The 20,040-nt window shown below is 36.1% G+C and overlaps 1 protein-coding gene across 1 annotated transcript in view; it reads left to right on the top strand.

The window, feature by feature from the left end:
* Positions 1-2,892: 2,892 nt before the first annotated feature.
* The window catches only part of TSSC1 (tumor suppressing subtransferable candidate 1), a 41,817-nt gene continuing 24,669 nt past the window's right edge, over positions 2,893-20,040 (top strand). Inside the window, exons 1-2 of the mRNA XM_010194615.1 lie at positions 2,893-2,950; positions 6,363-6,519. Coding sequence (XP_010192917.1) covers positions 2,893-2,950; positions 6,363-6,519 — 215 coding nt within the window. The remainder of the gene's footprint in view (positions 2,951-6,362; positions 6,520-20,040) is intronic.

Below are 20,040 nucleotides of genomic sequence, written 5' to 3'. Positions count from 1 at the left end.
GTGACAGGGCACTGGACCAGGCTGCCCAGAGCAGTTGTGGAGTCAGCTTCTCTGGAGACATTCAGAACCTGCCTGGACGTGTTCCTGTGTGACCTGGTCTAGGTGATCCTGCTCTGGCAGGGCTCTGGCAGAACTGCAGAGTATTGACTAGCATCCACACTTCTGATTAGGATTTGTTTTTTTGTTTTTGGGTTTCTTTTTTGTTTGGTTGGTTTTTTTGTTAAAACTCAATCCATCGAGCTTTTAAGTAGAGTAGTTTCTTTAGCTTCCTTAAAAAAACATATTTAGGGAGGTAGAATTTCAGTGAGAGGATTCAGTGTGAGAAAACAGTTAAATTACTAGGTTGTTTCAATTAGAAAATGACTTACAGCTTCAACATAACAAGCATGGCTTTTTATTCTCAATAGTGCAAAACCAAATACCTGTCTAAGTGAGAACTCTTACGCTCTGACAACATAGACTGCTTCTTTCTTGTGCATCTATTCTGTTTTATTGCATCAGTTGTCCAGATATCAATTGGTTTCTTAGTGTGTTTACTGGAGTTGCATATTGTGTTCTTTTTAAAGCTCTTATTTATTAAAGAGAATAACCTGTGTCTTTCAAGAAGTCTGTATAAACAGATTTTTATGACACTTGATGTTCAGCTGAATTCTTTGTAGTTTTGCAGTCTGTGGCATTTTCCGAAGGAATCTTCACAGTAATTCTAGGTTCTTCTCTGAATCTGGAGATGTGACAGAGCTTGTTTCTCTCCTTATGTAAGTCTTTAACTGTAGGAATTACTGGAGCAAAATCAAGGGTTGTGTGATGTGCATAGATAATTCCTTCTGGCTAAAAAAAAAAATATGTAAATTCAATAAAAATTGTAATTTTCTGCAAGGGCAGGAATGATTTTCAGTGTCCTGAGCAAATGTATTGCATCTGGAATCAGCAGTCTGTGTTCTTATATTCACACTTTTCATTTTGCATCTGGCCCTGAAATGATTGTATAGTTGTTAAGGAATGTCTGCTGGCTACTAAGTTCCTGTAGCAACAGTACAGTGAATTGATCTGTTGTGTGAAACATAACTCTATAAAGGAGTAACGAGTACTTGTAGCTAACATTACATATGTGTTGCTTTTCAGTCTCTCATTAATAACTTCCTGTTATATTTACCTTTCAGACAAATGCTATTTTCCAGGGTTATTTCTTTCTCAGAGGCTTTTACTTTTAAGTTGGAGCAACTCTGCAAGGGGAAAATAAACAGAATGCTTCACCTGTCTACAACTTCTACTTTTTTTCTGCGTTGGAACATCTGGTAGTGGAAAATTGCAAATTGTCATGGAAATAGCCCTTATTGAGAAGTACTTTTGAGTGCTGCAGTGAAAATTGGTATCGATTTGACCAAGTTGTGACCCTTTGCAAATTGCACACTCTGCATGCAAAGAGTTTTCTCACTTGCTCGACTTGTAAAGTAGGCATCTAAAGAGGGCCTTGTGCTCTGTAGCTATCGTTATCTCTCTTAGGCTTTGGCTGAACTTGCCCAAGTTTGTTTCCTGTTTACTGCACCCTCATTGCTGCCAGCATCATGTATAGTTACTTCCTGACTCGGTGCTGCCAAAATGTGGGATTATTTCCTTATTCATAGAGTTCTGGTTTGCTTGTTTGTAACCCTAGATCATTTCAACAGAACCAGGTAGATAAAACTCTGTATTCCTGTAGGTGGAACTCTAGCAGATGGCATCCTCTGTACAGGAGACTGTATTGATGAACTTGAGGAAACAAGGCTTAACAGGGGGTAGTTGCAGTTGGAACGGTACATCTAGCTCCATCCATAGCTCTACCTTGGCATAGGTATACTGAAGACGCACAAGAAATTAGACAAGGCATTTCTCTTGAATGAAGAAGAACAAATGTGACAAAGATTAAACAATTCCTTGTCCCATTCCTGCGTCATTTTATGTGAATAATGCTTTAGGAATTCAGTGAGATTGACTTTCAGGTTCACAAGTCGGGTTCAATAGTGCTTATTTAAAACCAATAACACTTTTCTTAAAAAGCTCAGTGATAAGACAACAGAAACTAGCTTAACCTTATCCGTTCTTTTCTGCATTGGTGCTGTGACATAAATAAAAATTCTGGTTTCAGTATGAGGTAGGGTTGGAAAAGTGATTTCAAACTATTTAAATAGCTTTAAGGAAGGCATAGCAGCATGACTATGTGACTATAGTGCCAAATAGACACTATGTGTTTTTCCTGTTTTTCTTTCCTTTACAGAATAACTGGTATTGACATTTAAATACTATATTCATATTGGTCTATCAGCATTGTTAAGAAATAATATGAGAGGTGGGAGATTAAAACATTGTCATTTTGTGTGTATTTGTGCAGTAGGGTGATGTAAAGATAGTAAAGGAAGGGAAAAATCTGGAATTTCTTTTTGCCTGTAGGTATTCTAGGTAAGCAATGGCACTACAGAGATGGTACTGAAATTACTTAGTAATACTAGGTTTTTAAATTTTAATATGATCACTTGGGAAATAAGGCTAAATGGGTAATTCCACGAATACTGTGTACTGTTAGCTCTTGTCATACAGCCATAAGAAGCTTGTTTTGGGACTTGGATTTCTATGCAGTGAGAGTTGTCTTATGTCTATGGGTTCCTGTAGGTTTGTTGCTAGTGGTTATTTGATTAAGAGGAATCGTGACTTACAAAAAAGCTCCACTCCATCTGTGATAATGGAGTGACACTTATACTTAGCACTAGTGTTTACTCTCTCATTTACCAGGGAGAAAATGGTATCACTTTTAAAAAGTTCCTTATGTAGAGGGAAATTAAGCCTTGCTTAAGGCCAGCCATATCTAAAGTTACTGCTTAAGGCCAGCCATATCTAAAGTTAATTCTATGGAAGGCCATGGCAATTCCATTTTGGTTTCACACATCTGGGAATTTAATAAGTGTCAGAACTGCAGGTAAGTACATAATAAGTGCAAGGAGAAGTTAATAGTGCTGTGAATCAAGTCTCTGCTCTACAGATTTCAGCCATGTATCTAATTCCAGAATCCATCCAAAGTTTAAAACTGGAATCTGAAGGTTTGCAATGCACATACAGTTGTTTGTGATGAATGGTCATTCCACGGCTGGAAAGTGGTCTGTCATTTTCCATGAGCAGCAAACCCAGCAGAAAGCAGTGGATGTCTGTGCTGAGTATTGAGGGAGTTTGTGCATGTTGGCTTTTAGTGTTGTCACTTTCTGATGCACAACAAACTTTATCCTTCACCACTAGTTCTGATGAGGTGAAACAGGCATAGAATGGCACCGAATTCTGCATGTGAAATTCTGTGCCTTCAGACCCTTTTACTGTTATTGGCTGTTTGCAGGAATATCGATGTTATAAGAGGAAGTGGATGTAATAAGCTTGTTTTATAGGTATGGAATGGTAATGTAAGAAGAAACTTTTAGTGAATACCAAAATGTAATGAATATAGGTCATGAGAAGGAAGTAAAATTTTTCTATTTATAGTGAGAAGTGACAGCTCCCTCACTGAACCTTTCTTAATGTCAATTAAAAATAGATGGTTTTTATATTTCTGTAAACATGGACAGAAGAAAACAACAATTCCACTATCAGAGAAAGAATGAATGACTACTGTGCTGTTGGGATGCCCAGTAATTTTGACAAGGATCCTTAATTTTAGAATTATATTTTAAAGAAGTGTGCTAATATGCAAGACGTGAAGCTTTTTTTTAATGATAAAATTTTAATATTAAAAATTACCTAACATACTACATAACAACAGCTATTAATACAGAAATCTACTGTGGTCAAATTACATTTCAAAAATATAAGCTTCTCTTGTGTTCTGGAAGAGTAAATGTCATCTGATATGCATCAGATCATCAGAGCAGCTGAACAGCTTTCCAGAGAGGATGCTGTATGCTGGGCTCCAAGGGATGGCATAGATAGGTCTGCAAAATGTGGAAATCTGATAAACTTGTTTTCGCTCCTCGAGCAAATATCTTCTGACTGGAGTATCAAGGTACATTTCAGTCTTGCTCTTTAGCAGCACCTGTAGTAATAATTTGAAAACAAATATAAAATTTATGTAGAATTGCTGCACACATTAAAAATTCAAGCAGTTTCATTCTAATGATGGCTTTTGACAATTTTCAGTACACCAAAGTGCTAAAGGAGCCTGGGTTACATCAAGTTTCAGGGAGATTTCAATATATGTATATATTTTCTTCAGCCTCCCTCAATCTTCAAATCTTCAAATTTGTTCAGTTATTTCAGGCTTTTCAATCTAGAAATCTGATTGTGCAGGAAACTAAATATTTTTTAAAAGGATATTCATAGGAACACATCACAATTTCAAAACCTTGCAGTCATAAGAAGTTAAGATGACATTTCAAGGCTGTCTTAAGACTCATGATGCTCTTCTGAGAGGAAAGATGGCTTGAGAAACATGTAGTTTGTTTTACATTATTTGTTTGTGCATTTCTCTACATAGATCTTGATGATGATGGAAAAGCTAGCGCTTTATATGCATGGTACAGATGTTTCAGTAATCATGATCTACCAGAAACTTCTTTATGGTGTTCTTTAATGGTCTGTCACATATTGAGTATCAAGGTGAGACATTTGATAAATCTCACCTTCCTGAACTATGTTGCACTTTCGGTTTAGTTTATTTATCAGTTGTATGGTGTGCATTGATTTGCCCTTTGCTAAAGAAAGGTAGCTGCTGCTTCTTGCTCTTTGTTTAGTGGCACGTGGATTTAGAGTAAAGGACTTGCCTCATGGTTTGAAAATAGCTGTTTAGTTAGCATGACCTACAATTAGTGAAAGCTCAATAAAGTTTTAATAAATAAAGGATTATCCATCATCTTTATATGTGTGGTCTCCTGATACTGTATTCAACTTGTATACACCACATTACTGTAGAACAGTTATGTGCGTCATAACATGCATATGTTCTATATTTAGTACAATCTATCAAATACCCAGTGCTTGCGTGTTCAGAATTCTGTGCTTGAATTTGAAGAAGTCTTCCTACCTGTTTCCTTCTCAAACAAATGGCCTTTTTTCCTGGTTTCACTGAACTATCTATGGTTTTTGTTTCGTATGGCTACTTTTAAAACATGTCTGCATTCTTGCATTTTGGACTTATTTACTATGTATTACTAGGTATCAATTAATTTTTGTCTTTTTCTCTGTTGTTTGGGTGTGGTTTTTTGCATAACAAATATCCAGATTGGCAACCTTTATAATGGAGACTCTTCCCCACACCATTAATGTCATTTTAGCCTAAGAAGGCCTTTTCAGATTTAGCATCCTTACTTTGTGAAAACACTCTCATTACAATTGTTCCTGTTTCCTTTTCCACTGATGTGAGTTGGTTGCATCTGCTCACAGCTCTGATCAGGCGCTCAGCACTAAAATCAGCCAAAATTGTATGCGAAGACAGAACTGTGAAAAAGAGGCACGTGAAGTGACCTCAGAACAGAAAATACATCAGTCATTGCTGCTTATTTTTTAGCACGTCCTCCATAAGGAAGTTGCTCCCCCTGCTTTTGCCTAACATCACTGTGGCTGGTTTCTTTGTTCCTGCTGTAGTGGCTAATACTGACCTGTTTGTCTCCTGTCAACCCTGGACCAGCGGCTGGAACAACGTGAACATAAGCTGTGCTACTCTGATCTCCTCCCATTTTGCACTGTTACAAATTGCTATACTGGGTGATGGGCAATGCCATATGTGCGTAAACCATATGTTGTTTTCTCCTCAGTCTACATTTGGCTTGTTCATCATGCATTGTAATATTTTGCTATAAGTATAAAAGTCCGGTATGTCTTTTGGAAGCTGTTTTTATTTGCTAGAATTAAAGGAGTGTACTTGTACAGAGAACTTAATTTTGCAATAAATATAAAATAAATGGTAGTTAAGGATATGACAATAATGCATAGATTCAACTGAATATAGCCCTTAAAAGGAAAATGTTAAAACGATGTCAGAATCCTTATTGCTAAGGTATCGAGCTATGTAACTATGTAACTTGTAACGTTAAGGAAAATGACATCAGTATGGTGAATGAAGCTTGGAAACTTGCCTCCCAGAGTAAAATTTTCATGAGCACTGAATTTTGCCTTTAAACAGGGAAAAGTGTGGTTAAATGCGTGCTAATTATGAGTTTGCAGCAACTTGACTACTGCCTTGAGGTCTGTGTCTGTATCCACGTTCTGCATTCTTTAAATTCATCTTCATATAATATTTTAAAATAAACAGCAGATGTGCATTGCTTATAGATTTGTGTAAATGTTGATGCACTGTATACAAAATACGTCTTCCATACAATGATCTGTTGGCATTATTCTCTGTTGCTTAGCTTCAGACAGTAAAGTCATGACATGTGCTGCTGTTTGGAGAATGCCGAAGGAATTGGAATCAGGCAGTCATGAATCCCCTGATGATTCATCAAGCAACACTCAAACCCTGGAGCTACTCTGTCACCTTGACAACACAGCCCATGGCAATATGGCCTGGTAGGATTCTGCATATTTTATACCCTAGCAAAAGCGTAAAGGATAGACCTTTGCTGTTAGTTTTGTGCAAGTTTATACTGTAGAAGCTATGCTATACACTTTAAAACTATTCTTTTTTTTAAAAAAAACAAAAACAAAAAAAACCCCAAAACAAACAACCTACAAATTGGATTTTTAGTCTCAAATGTTTTGTAGATTAAAAACATTTATTATAGCCTTGCAAACACATATGGAGTAACAGCCTGTGTACTGTTTTAATGTGTTTCTCCCCACCTGCCCCCATCTAAACCCTTTGTTGCACAAAGGTATAATACGTAACATTTCAGTCTTTTTATGAAATATAAATTTGATGTTGCACTTTGGTCTTTTGATTTTCAGTCTCCACTCAACTGATTTGTCATAGGTGCAAGTAATTTATTGTTTAAGGATAAAAAATTCATTATATGGTGCCTGTTTAACTACTCTTTTCTGTTGCCTAAGAAAAGACAAGGAGAGCTGCAGTACTGCAGAGAGAAGTAGATATTTGTTTCCCTTTCCTTTCTGTTATTTAAAAGAAAGTTAAATTTGTCCATTGTGTATTTGCAAGTTCTTTGCTTTATGGGTATATATATGACATGTTCCCAGTGCTTCCTGAACAAATGCCAGGGCAAAGAAATATTAATAGACTCCTTCCATGTTTTACCTACTACAATGTTGTTCGACATACTTTTTGGGACCATGTGAACATCTTCCACTGGTAGGAAAAGTTGAAACTGTAAGGATATGGTCTGCTGTAGCCCCAGGTATGTCTGTCAGAAAGAATATGAATTGGGAGGTGATCATGTGAGTTGTATAAGTCCTTTTCACAATTATAAGAGAATTTTAAGAGGAAAAATGTAGAATAACATAGCAGACTTCTCTTAATGAAACGTGACACCTCTGAACTGAAACCAATCAAGGATAATGCAACATCAATGTCGGATACTGCTAAGTGCCTTACATGAGAGTGGAAAGGGCCTCTTTGGTTCCTGTATTCAGACACCTGCTGTGTAAGGTATCCATTGTAATCTCATTATACTTAAATATATTCTAGTAGGAGTAATTTTAAATTACATCAAAAGAGAACAGTAGTTAAAATCAGTCTCAGTTCCTTTTCAAAATCTAGCCACATAAAAATTTTTATTCATTAGCTAGCTAGTAAAAAAAAAAAATATACTTCAGAAGTAATAGTTAATTCAGTTGATTTTTAATTGTCATATGTTGTACTGTAAGTTTTAACCATCTGTTTCTAGCCACTGATTTCTAGTTTGTGCCTTGTAGAGTAAATTTCAACTAAAAAAAAATAAAAAGAAAATAAAAGATAATATTTATTAGGTGGTTCTTGGACAAGGTTGGATGTATCAATGTATTTAAATGTGTTGTCTAGGCTACTTTTATAAAAAATCTTGGCTGCTTGAATGTAAAATTTCTTTATGGGAGTGTCTTTTAATTATTTGCTATTCACTTTCATATGAATATTTCTCTTTACAACTCTTTGATTATATTAAACAATTCCCCTTTTATTGTTGAAAGCTTTGGATAATTAGTTTCCAGTATAGTTGGAAATATTATTTTTGTTTGTTTTAATCTTCACCTTTTACTCCATAAGATTTGTACTTTTGTCTCTGAATTTTCCATAATCCATTGCTATCTGATGCTGGGATGCCAGAACTGTGTGGTAGCTTGATCACTAGAGGAGTAATACGGGGCATATTCACGCCCTGATATAAAGCAGTGATTTATGTGAATACAAAAAATCAGTTATTTAGTAGAGCTTGTAGCAAGTTCATGTGCAACTTTGTCTTCTGTCATCTGACTTTGTTCAGTACTAGTGCTCACAATATCTGCTACCATGTAATGCACATTACCTGTGTATGTGTGTATACATACACGTAAAGATTTGAAAATGTCCTGTTGCAGAGAGACTAAAGGTATAAACCAAATACTTGGCATTACCCATCACATCATCTCAGACAAGCACAGCTGAGTTAGAGGATCTTGTTCTAGAGCAGGCTTTTCTATTCCTACCCTAATCATAGTGGAAACAGCTCACATAAATGAGTAAAATAATATTTTTGTGCCAAATGTGCATCACTTAACAGCCTATGCCCCACTGAGTGGTGTGTTGACTACGAATAGCAACTTAAATACTCTTTTCTATTACACGTTTCAGATGTTTAGAAAAATTCAAAACTACTTTAGACACTTATATTACAATTGTTGTTAGAACCAGCCATAAATCAGAAAAGCAATTTTTTCCTCAATTTAAAGTGTAAATACTTTGCAAGCTTCAATGTAAGTCCAACGTCCTGGTGTACACAACTGCTTTGTATGAGATCAGTGGTGGTCTGGCATCATACACTTGCAGTAAGAAGGGCAACATTTATTCTGTCTCTGTAATTTGCCTTTCCATTAGAGCACACTCTTGGACATTTTACTCACAAAACACAGGCTGAACACTGAACCCAGGGGTTCAATTTGACCACATGCACTTTAAGGAGGCTGTTTAATCCACAGAATGCAGTAGAGCAGTGTACCACAACTGCTACCCTTGTTAAGTACGGAAAATTTTTAAGTCTTATCTTTTGAAATTATACATTTTAGATTTGATGAAGACTTAATTGTTTACAGTTAATTTTAAAAATGAGTAGTTAGAATGCATGTGTAAAATAAAAAATAATATATAAACATAAACTGAACTTTTATTGCGTCTTCATGTGCTGGGCAGGGAAGAGTGCTGTAGCTGACAGTATAGTTTAGGGATGTGGGGTGTAACGTTCATTTCTGCCTTTGTGGCACATAGTGTGAAGGTCTGTGATCCCAGGTAGTTCTTGGGAAGGTATTTTGTGTGTCTCATCATCCATAGCACAGACACCTCACAGTATTCATGGATCTGGGTTGTATGTCTTAAGTAATTGAGAATAGAGTGTAATTAAAAGGAAAAAAAACAACTGTCTGGAAAATGCATCTGGTTATGTACTCTGGCATCCAGTGCCAGTCTCAGGGCTTTACTTGCTTGTATTTTGGTTCATGTTTACCTGCTCTGCTTTATTTCTTAACTTTTTTTTCTTTAAGGTTTATCCTCTTGCATTGTTCTCTTGCACTGAGAAAGCCTCATAATTGAAAAGTTAGCTCAGATTTTTCTGTTTCTGATATCACCTACTAGGGAATGCAATGGGGGAGTCTGACATATCAGGTATTGGTTTTGCTCAGTTACTTACTGGTATGAAGAAGAACTGGTGCTGTGTTTCCTTACCTTTTTCTCATCTCCTTTGTGGAATGCTGTGCTTAGATGACCCTGAAATTTTTACTTAAAAACTACCAGGGACATACTTAATACCAGTTCTCTTCTGTGAACCAAGACCAAAAGCTTTTCCAATTGATTGTGACTAAAATCCTAAGTTTTCCTCGCCTGTGTCTGAACATTGTGCCCCTCCTGCTCAAGGTCTTTTGAAATAATTTTCAAGTCTTGACAAAACCTTTGACAAAAATCTGATCTCCAAGACCCTACAGACAAGTGAAAAAGAAATGTGCTTTTCTGCAGTTCTATTTTATCTGGATTGCATGAGTTATTGTATCTAAAAATTAGGCATTACTATTTGCTTTCAGTTACTGAGATTGTTTACTGCCTCAAGCTTTGAATCTGGGACCCATTAGAACTTTTACTCAGGCTCTTGTATGGCATAGAGTTCATTCAGAAAATTAACCAGTTGATTAAATTAGGCAAATTAATAGGCCTTTTAACTGCTCTGTTTGTTTTTTTTCCCCCTCATCTACCTACTGTTACTTATGTGAGCCAAAATACAAAGATTTTGAGTACAGAATTCCCAAGTGAATTACTTTGAGTGATAAACCAGAGATATATGGGGATCTGTGTGTTTAAAATTCAGAAAGGCCTTTTCTATAAGTTAATTTTGTAGATAAATGCATGTATTCACACAGTGTTACACATATATAACCATAGCTATGTTGCTTTATGCAATGTTTTAAGATTCAGTAGTTAAACGAACTCACCACTGAATATCTTGCGAGAAGCAGTCTGCGGTACAGTCTGAATAGGTGAGGCCAAGGAAACAGAACAGCAATTAATGATATTTTGGTTACTCCTCTGAGTGTGCCTTGGAGGAATCCCTAAAATTGTCTGTTAAAATCCTGAAGGCTTATGTTTTAAGAGTAACCTACTGCTCTACTTCTTCCTCAGTTTTCCCACAGATTTTTTTGATAGCAGACTTTACAGAATAGTCCTCAGAGAAGGAGGATGTTACAGGCCAGGAGGGAGAGCGTAATCTGTGAGATCTTGTACTCGGAACTCAGCAAGGACTTTTTTAATTTTGTCAGAAGTAAAGGTACAAAGCTGGAGTTTCTGCCCTGGCATCTGCTAGAAGCAGGCTTGCTTGTATCTGCTTAACAGCCTACTTTTTGCTTTCCAAATTTCTCTGGTATAAAACGGGGTAGATGCTACTCAGTAGTAAAGTATATACTTCAAAAGTGAGGGGAACAAGCAAACTAACTTGGATGGTGGTCTATGGTGTAAATTTGGAGTAAAATAAAAGCAAAATAAATAAGGGGAAAGTGTTAGATGGACAATGTAGGTACGACTGTAAAGGGAAAATGAGTGGAGATTAGAGATAAGAAAAGTGGCAGCTCAATTGTGGGAGGCCTGAAAGGTAAGGAATGAAAAATTCACATTTTATGTAGAAAACAATAGTCAGCTGCTAAAAAAAAGTTAGAAAGGGATGAATATGTTAGGAATAATGATAGATTACTTCATTAACCTTCTACTTGCTGAAGTTGATTTTTTCTTTTTTTTTTTTTGTATCTCACAATACTAAATGCGGACTTGCAAATCTAAGTAGAGAAGACAACAGATTATAATTTTTTTTAAAGTCACAGATATTTCAAGAATTCCAGGGTGCTTATTACTAAAATATTTAACTGGAATTATGAATTTCATAATGTTCATTCCATTAATGAACACAATCACCTGAGGAAAGTTAAGCATAATTGTAATTGGTGCCCTGAAAGCAGGTGAGTAAGTCCATTTCCAGAAGTGAGCTCCAGAGATATTTTACTTTTTGGCCATTAATTCTTCTATAGTATCCCTATGTTAGGCATTAGGATATTTATATTAAAATTCTGCCTTAGTGTTTCATGGTGGGGAAAAAAAAAAGGTCCAAAACAGTTTATTGGTCTATATCCAACAAATTTAAAGCTGGAAGTGACACTTTCTTTAGAAGGATGATATGGACTTGAATATATGGTATATTAACTGTTAATATGCTTTATAGCAAAGGCATGTATTAAATGCGATCATAACTTTTTTTTGGTACAAAAACCTTGTCTTATTTTATCACTTCTTATGTCCCACTACCAGAAATACAATTGTGAGGAAGGATGTTCCTCTGATATTTGTATAGAAGTTTCTTTGAGAGCGTTAGAAGTGCTAATTGCATGGGGTATACACTGAACACCAGGGGTTTTTAGGTTTTCTGTAACAGCTGCCCAGCTGATACTAGTTGTTTGTTGTAGCCCTTTCAATTTCTTCAAGTAATGCACAAAAATTCAGAGCGATCAGGAGAAGCATATTGGTGAGCTGATTAATTGCAGACATTCAAAAAATGATCAGCATTTAGGAATAACTCTTCCAGACATGGTTCATTCCACTCATTTACATTCTTCATCAGCCATTCTGATAGTACAAAGATGAAGTATTGAGAAAAAGTTTTTTTAAAAACTTACTATATGACAAGTGTTTTCACTGGGAACGTAACTTACAGCTGCTTATCAGTAGTGTCGTTCTATCCTGTATGTTTTGATCCATTCTAAAATGGTAAAAATTTTATTTGAATCTTATGTTGTGCTTCACTCTCCTCTTAATTCTGTGTGATATCCTGAATTCTTTACAGGATTTTGCTCTCTTGAATCTTTGATTATCCTTTATTGTAAATAAATCCATGTATTATATATAAATGCAGATGTTCAACCATTTCTTGTCCTTCCTCACATTTTCTCTCATTTTCCTCTTTTATCATCCTCTAAAATGTGTCTGGAACCAGCAGAATAATTTATAATACTCTTGGTTTTTTTTTATTCCCTTGAATGTTTTTGGTAATTTTGAGTAGTTAGTTTTGTGCAAGTTTAAAGCTTTAAGCTATTAAATGTAATCGCATATACTAGGGAATAATTTTGATTCGTTAATTCGATAGTGAAATAATAAAACATTGTGTTATGTGCCCAGTTTATTATGTTAATTTTTGATCAGAATTTATTTGATCGTAGTCTTCTGAAGCCAGGGAAAACTTAATGAAAGTAAAATCTGACGTTGAAGCAAATACTAAGGAAAAAGTATTCTGTATTTCATGTATGTGAACTTGCTGTATGTAGTCAGTTAACTTAGGGCCACTTCTGATAATTTCAATAGATTTCATATACTTAAAATGAAAATTAGTTTTGTTGAAGTGTTTGCAGGTGTTTGTGTATACCTTGGATTCGTAAATCATGAGAGTAAATAGTACAGAAATTGTGTTACTTCACAAGTGAAAGATAATGGGTTTGTAGAGTACTATTTCTCTTCTCCTTTCCAACTTGAAAGTAGTTTTTTGCTTTAGTTTGCACTGTGCCATCCTATTCCCTAGTCTTACTGTCAAATTAGTTGAGATTTTTCTACACTGAAAGAAAACTGAGGTGTTTTTTTTTAAAGTGGGTTTTTTTTCCCTATTTATAATGCCACTTTAGTTATTCTTAGCACTAAAAAAATAGGGATTGCAGTCCGCCTCAATTGATTTTTGCAGGTTAAATAGATACCAGCTTGTTGTATTTTCAGTTTTTATTGAATTGCTTAAAACGTTGGTGGAAAATGTTCAAAAAATGTTGCAGAACTGTGGAAAAAAATTTTAAAAGAAAATGAAAATTTTAAAAGAAAAGAATTTTAAATGTTGATGAGGTATGAGCTTTGAACAGGTGTCCCTGTTTTCTTGGTCTCAAAGTCCAGTTTGTTCTCCAAAAGTCCATTAAGCATTTACTTTTTAGAATATTTGTCCCTTAGTAGAATGCTTTTCTAGCACAATATTCTGGGATGATTAGAGAAGGAATATTACTGACACTTGCTTACATAGAACTTAAAAATTCAGGGCTTTGAAATGTCAGTTGGATAAGAACATATTCCTTGTGCATTTGTGATTAGATGCATCTATTTGGTAAAATGTATTAAGGGGTGCTCTGCAGCCTTGAACAGTCCATTGAATCCAGTGTTTAGTCTTAGGCAGTGGTCATAGAGAGGTTATTTAGTGAGACCACAGTAGGTAGCTAGGGTATTTCTTGCAGTCTGTTCACCTCAGATTCCCCCAGTATCCTCAACTATCAATGCAGAGCCTAGGCAATAATAACTTTCTTCTTAGGCACGTTTGAAATACTTGGATGAATATTCCATTTTGTTGGGGTTTTTCCCCCTGTCCAACCATGCAGATGGCCTATTTGTTACAAACAGCAGTAAATTAGCAAGGATATGCTATATCTGTGTTGCCATCTTTCGAAAAATCTCATATGAAATTACTCAAATTCTGTCTCCCATAGGAGTAGATATGTGTTTCCTCTCAAATTAGTCTGCAGAGATTGCTTTTGCTCCCTCCAGCTGTTTCACAAGTAAAGCTTGTTTCAGCCCTTAATCTTTACATGGAAAAACCACTGGCACTGTGTGGCCTCCAGAGGCTGGGCAGGACTTTTACCTGACAGCTCCCTGTGCTTTCCTGCCAGGTATTCATACTACCAAATGTTTTTCCTGGGTTGACCACCTTGCTGATCTTTGACAGACAGGCTGCTTATATGTTTCATTCATGACATGTCACATATCCGTAAGATTCATTTTGAGGTTTTTTTTAAAGGCCTGTGTAAGGAACAGAAAGGAAATGGTGTCTGTGGCAGCAGCTGCTCCACAAGCAGGATTTTGTAGAACAATAGAGTTTATGTGACTTCTGTCCATCTGCTTTGGAAATGAATCCTAACTTTACACACAGATTTCCCCCACCCCCTTCCAATTTCATTAAAAACTCATATATGTGGTAGGGGGTTCTGTTCTCTATGTGCTGCTCATTGTATATAGCAGTTAACTCTGGGTGACAGTAATCTGTCATCAATATCTGCTTATGTGAAATGTGTTACTCCTCCTTACTTTGAAGCTTTTTACCTTTGGTGTTAAGAAAGAAGGTGAAAACATTTTAATATGAAAAGTTTTAATGAAAACTTCTAATATGTAGATCTTTAAACTGTGTGTACTTTTTTCAAACAGTTCTTATTTGACTCTTTGACTGTGTTTCTCTTCCAAAACGTTGTAATTTGGTTTTCATATTAATAAATAGGTTTCAGTTCCTCAGTGAGTTTTTCCTGAAACTGCTAAAAAAAATTCTGTGCAGTAGTATCTGCAAATCCTCAAAGCAGATACACAGCTTTATGCTTAGAAAAGTGCTTTTTCTGACATGGAATATAGATTTCAACAGGTACTGTAAACTATGCTGCCAAAACACTGCATTTCTATGATAATCTAACTGCATATACTTTAGATATTTTGGTATTGTAGATATGTCACCAAAAATACCCCCTACACTTACAATGCTTTTTGCTGTCTCAGCACAAATACCTGCCATGGACTTGTTTTACAGCATTTTCAAAAAGATAAAAACAATTCTCAATACGTTTTAAAATAGCTGTTGAGTCCTCAGATATTTCAGCCATTAGAAACAATAGAATAATTAAAATACTACTATGAGATATTCATCATGGTAGTGTGACAGAAACTTAACAAAACTTTTGCAAGACCTGTCCTATACGTAGATGTGTATTTAGCACCTAAGCAATATGGGAAGGCATGGATAAGCCATAATGGTCTTAAGAGTTTTACATATTTGCCTTAGAGTATTATTTGTGAGTGTTTCTGCCATAATATTTAAAGACTCTTCTTGTAAGTAATCCAATATTAATTACTTTGAGGAAATACTAACTTTCTTAATCTATTGTATTCTTTAGACTGTATTTGATATTTCGTAGAGTGTCAGAAACAATGCATAACCTTTTTAATCAAAACAAAAAAACCCAATAAAACCCTGCTAGAAAAGCTCTTCTCTCTCTTCTAAAAAACAAAAAAGAAGAATAAAACAGCCCTCAAGGTTATATTACAAAATAAATTAAAAAGGAAAAAAACCCCAACAACCCACCCTGCCCAGAAACAAACAAAAAACATACTGAGAGATCTGTTGGTAAGGTGTCTTTTTATATAGTAGAGCTGTTATGAAAATATCTTGTGACAGTGCATTTTTAATCTTAATAAACTTGAAGACACATCAGTCCTTAACAGTACTACTCTGGTCAAACCAAACCAGTGCTATAACTTCCAGCCTAATGGAAATCACCAGAACGTGGGAAGCCAGGGGTTATGGTATCTTCTTGTACCCTGATCTTGATATAACTATATTTGACAGCACTTAAAAGGCTAGGGCATGTGTTGTCTGTATATGATAATTCATTTGTCAGTTATTGAAGCTGGATAGACAAAATAGCTGCAGGCAAAACTGGAAAGAGTACTGAGGCTTTTTAGGAAGGGCAATCTGGGATGTTAAGGAGAGTTGCCCTCTCTATGAGGGAGATACTGAAGTTTGTGGAGCACTGCGTGGGGATGGATAATAAGCCAAATGAGAGCTTGTGAGTAAGAGCAGACCGCTACGGCTGACACTGTAATGAATGAGTGCTGTAGGCTACCTCATCAGGAAGAAGTAGTAAATAAGGCCTTCTACAGACAACTAGAAGTAGCCTTATATTTGCAGGGTCAGGCCCTTTTGGAGGACTTTTCCCACTCCATGTCCACTGAAGGGACAATACGACAGCACATAAACAATCCAGGGAGTTCTTGGAGAGCGTCGATAACTTTCTGACCTGACTGACAGAGGAGAGATGCTCTGTTGGACATTGTACATATAAAGAAGGAAGGGCTGGTTCTGGATGGGAAGTTTAAAGGCAGTCTTGACTAGAATGACCATGAGATGGTAGAGTTGAGGATCCTGGGAGGAAGGCAAAAACCAGTCTCAAAACCCTTGACTTCAGGAGAGCAGGCTTTGGCCTCTTCATGGATCTGCTTGAGTAAGTCCCATGTGATAGGGCCCTAAGAGGGAGAAGGGCCCTATGAAGTGGGGTCCAAGAAAGCTGTTTAGTGGTCAGGGGTCACCTACTCCAAGCTCAAGGACAGTCCAACATCCCAACAAACATGAAGTTGAGCAAAAATCCAGGATATCTAGTAATATGCTGGGTATCCTGGTAAGAGGTAGACCTTAAAGGAGAAGGCAATGTCCTAAAAATTCTAGTATACCTTTTATATCTTTCAAAGCAGAACTTTTAATTGAAAGATTAAATAATATTCCTCTCTTGTCTGCAATAGATACATATGACAGCAAAGAGATGAAATTAATATCATAATATAGTTAATCAGCTGTAAAGGCTTGTCTTCAATACTAAATGAACTTGAAGAACCCCCATGACCTTGATAAGACCATGCTACAAGAATGCTTTTTAGCATGGATTCCAATTATTGCTACCCATGGGTTTCCTTCTCTGAGATTTTCATGTGGACTATCTCTCTCTGAACATAGAAGAAAGAATTGGCTTAATCCACAAGTTGATGGGGAGGAATGTAGGGTTTTGTAGGTTACTGCAATCTAGCAAACTGTAGGTTACACTTGTAAGAACTCTCACCACACACTCTACAAGAATTGTGTATGTATAGAACTTGTGTATTTTATTGCTTCAAAAATAGAGTAGAGCATGGTTGACCGATGTCTTAAGTCTGAAAATTAGGTTAGTCACAGCTTCCATTCTATAAAGTAGGTCTTGCTTACTGGAACTTACTGTTTGACCCATTTGGTTGCATAGCTTGTTCATGCTTTGCATCCACCAATAATTACTCTTATTTTGGTGCAAATGTATACACAGACTAGAGATGTTAATTCCCATCTATAATATATCATGGCTTAAAATGTTATTAGTGATAGCTTTTGTCAGTTTAGTTCATGTGTAGAGTCTGTATAATCAATATACATGGTTTTACTTTGCTGTTTTAGGCATTATTAATAAGAAAGACCATGGACAACAAGAGACAGGTCTCTTGTTAATGAACTGTGGAGGTGTTCAGCTGTTGGTCATAATTTTAAAACATGAATAGCTCAACTGGAATTTTATAGTTGTTTCTGCAAAAAGGATTTTTAGGAGCTTCTACTTAAAATCCATGAGTATTATATCTTGCTTTCTTGTAACAAAGCACTACCATACTTTCTGTTAGATTGGTGGTCTGAGTCCTAGGATTCAGAGTGTCTTTATTATGTTTTTGTGTACATAAATACCTTTCCAATGCAGATATAGATTTGGCCTATAAAGCAAGAATCATAATTCTCACTATAAACATGTTAAATCTCAGCTGCAGTAGACAAGGAGATGTAGTGAAGTAAATATAAGTATTGAACATGACTCTTTATTATTTTGCATTCTGCTCTATGATATTTTCGAAAAGTCTTTATGGGGTTGCCAACACTGAGGTATGATAATTTAAGAGAAAAAATTATAAAATATTTTAGACGCAAGTGCTTTTTAGTGTCACCTCCTTCTTGGAATATTCTTGTATTCATTTGTGCAGCAGTTTTATTCTTATGAATGTAGAAACAAATTAAGAGCCAGGGTAAAGTCCAGGTGGCTTTGGGGTTCTTGTCCAAAATAATCTTTAACTTCATTTCTCATTCTTCTCAGCAGTGTCTCAGCCGAAAAACCATGTAAAATAAATTCACCTAATCTTTCAGGTTTTTTTAGGAATCTGTAGTTCTTGTTTTACTGTGCCTTGAAGAGCTGGACACCAAAATATATCTCAGTGGTTGAGAATTTTGAGACAAAGCATAACTTACATGTGCTTTCAGCAGCATGGACTTCAATATGCTGCAAAGTAGCCAGAACTGTTTCCATTCAGAAATGTGGCCACTCTGTAGAGCACCTGAGTAAGGAGTAAGAATTGTGGGTTGTCCTCAGTCTGATCTCCTTCCTTTGGGAGTAATGTCCTAATCGCCTGATTAGCAGAGTCGCCTGTAAATTTGAATCATTTTACTACTAAGCAGCAAGGATATTTGTGTCCTTAACACATGATATTAGGAAAAAGCTCCTCAATATGAGGGTGGTAGATCACTGGAACAGGTTGCCCAGTGAGGTAGTGGAGGCCCCATCCCTGGAGATATTCAAGGTCAGGCTTGATGGGGCTCTGAGCAACCTGGTCTGGTAACAATGTCCCTGCTCACTGCAGGGAGGTTGGACTGGGTAAGCTTTAAAGGTCTCTTCCAACCCAACACATTCTATGATTCTATGAATTTTTCTGATGGGCTACATTGAGGCAGCAGGATGTTCTGCTGAGTTACTGAATGCTTGGGTGTATTTCCCATTTTGTAGTGCATGACAATTTTCGGTCTAGCAAAATTTTTCCACTTATGGAAATATGTGGTTGTCACTTCTGTAATTATGGTTAAGCAGTAGTTAATGCTTGCTTTGTCCAACACGTTGTGGCTGACTGCAGTTCACATCTATGAAAGTGTTTGCATGTTGTTTTATTCTTCTTTAGTCTATAATGGAGGACTTTGAATTGTTCATTTGTAAAAGCTCAGTATGTTAATAAATGATGGTGTTAACTATCTTTTCAGCATAAAACACAGATAATAGAGTCCTTTTATGTGTGCGTTTGAGTGAACATTTTTAATTCTCTTTTTTCTTTACTAGGAAAACGTTCTCTGTAGGATTTAATTTTTTTACTAAAAACTACTAGCTAGAAGCTAATTTGAAGCCTCGGGAGTCAGATGATAACAAAATAGGGTAAAAGGCAACAAATATAATTGCTTGTCTGCTGTTTATAGATTATCTAAAGAACAGTTGTGAGGTTGACATGCAGTTTCTGAGTGGCAGCTGTGAATTTGACAATTATCTTGTCCATTTCCAAAAACTGTGAGCATCAGCAACTGTTGGCATACTCGGGAAAATGGTATTGCCTGTTTATCTGTTTTCCTTTTTAAAGATTATCACCATCTCTGCTGTGTCTGGAAACTGTCCTAAATGAAAACTTCAGTTTTTGTAAAATGTATATCTTGCTTCAAAAGCCAAGGTTTTTTTTTCACTTGCCCCCCACCCCCAGGTATTTTGTACGTTTGACATTCAGTCATGACTGCAGAATACAGCTGAACATGTAACAAATAGTGATGTGAGTAACCTTCGCTTTGATAATAAAATCTGAATGATCGCTACAACCACACCCCATAAAACAATAAATTTTCATAAATGATAAATTAAATAGAAGCAAAATGGCCAGTCTCACAAGGACAGACTGAATGTGGAGAGACCTTTTCATTCCAAGGTACGTCAGCTGGGTTATAATTAGCACACTGTATTCAGCTATAAAAATTCTTTACCTTTAAGCCAGTGACACTCAAAGATGTGAATTTT

This window comes from Mesitornis unicolor, unplaced genomic scaffold (genome assembly GCF_000695765.1).
Source record: "Mesitornis unicolor isolate BGI_N332 unplaced genomic scaffold, ASM69576v1 scaffold50861, whole genome shotgun sequence".
NCBI lineage: Eukaryota > Metazoa > Chordata > Aves > Mesitornithiformes > Mesitornithidae > Mesitornis > Mesitornis unicolor.
This window is presented reverse-complemented; position numbering and strand designations above follow the sequence as displayed.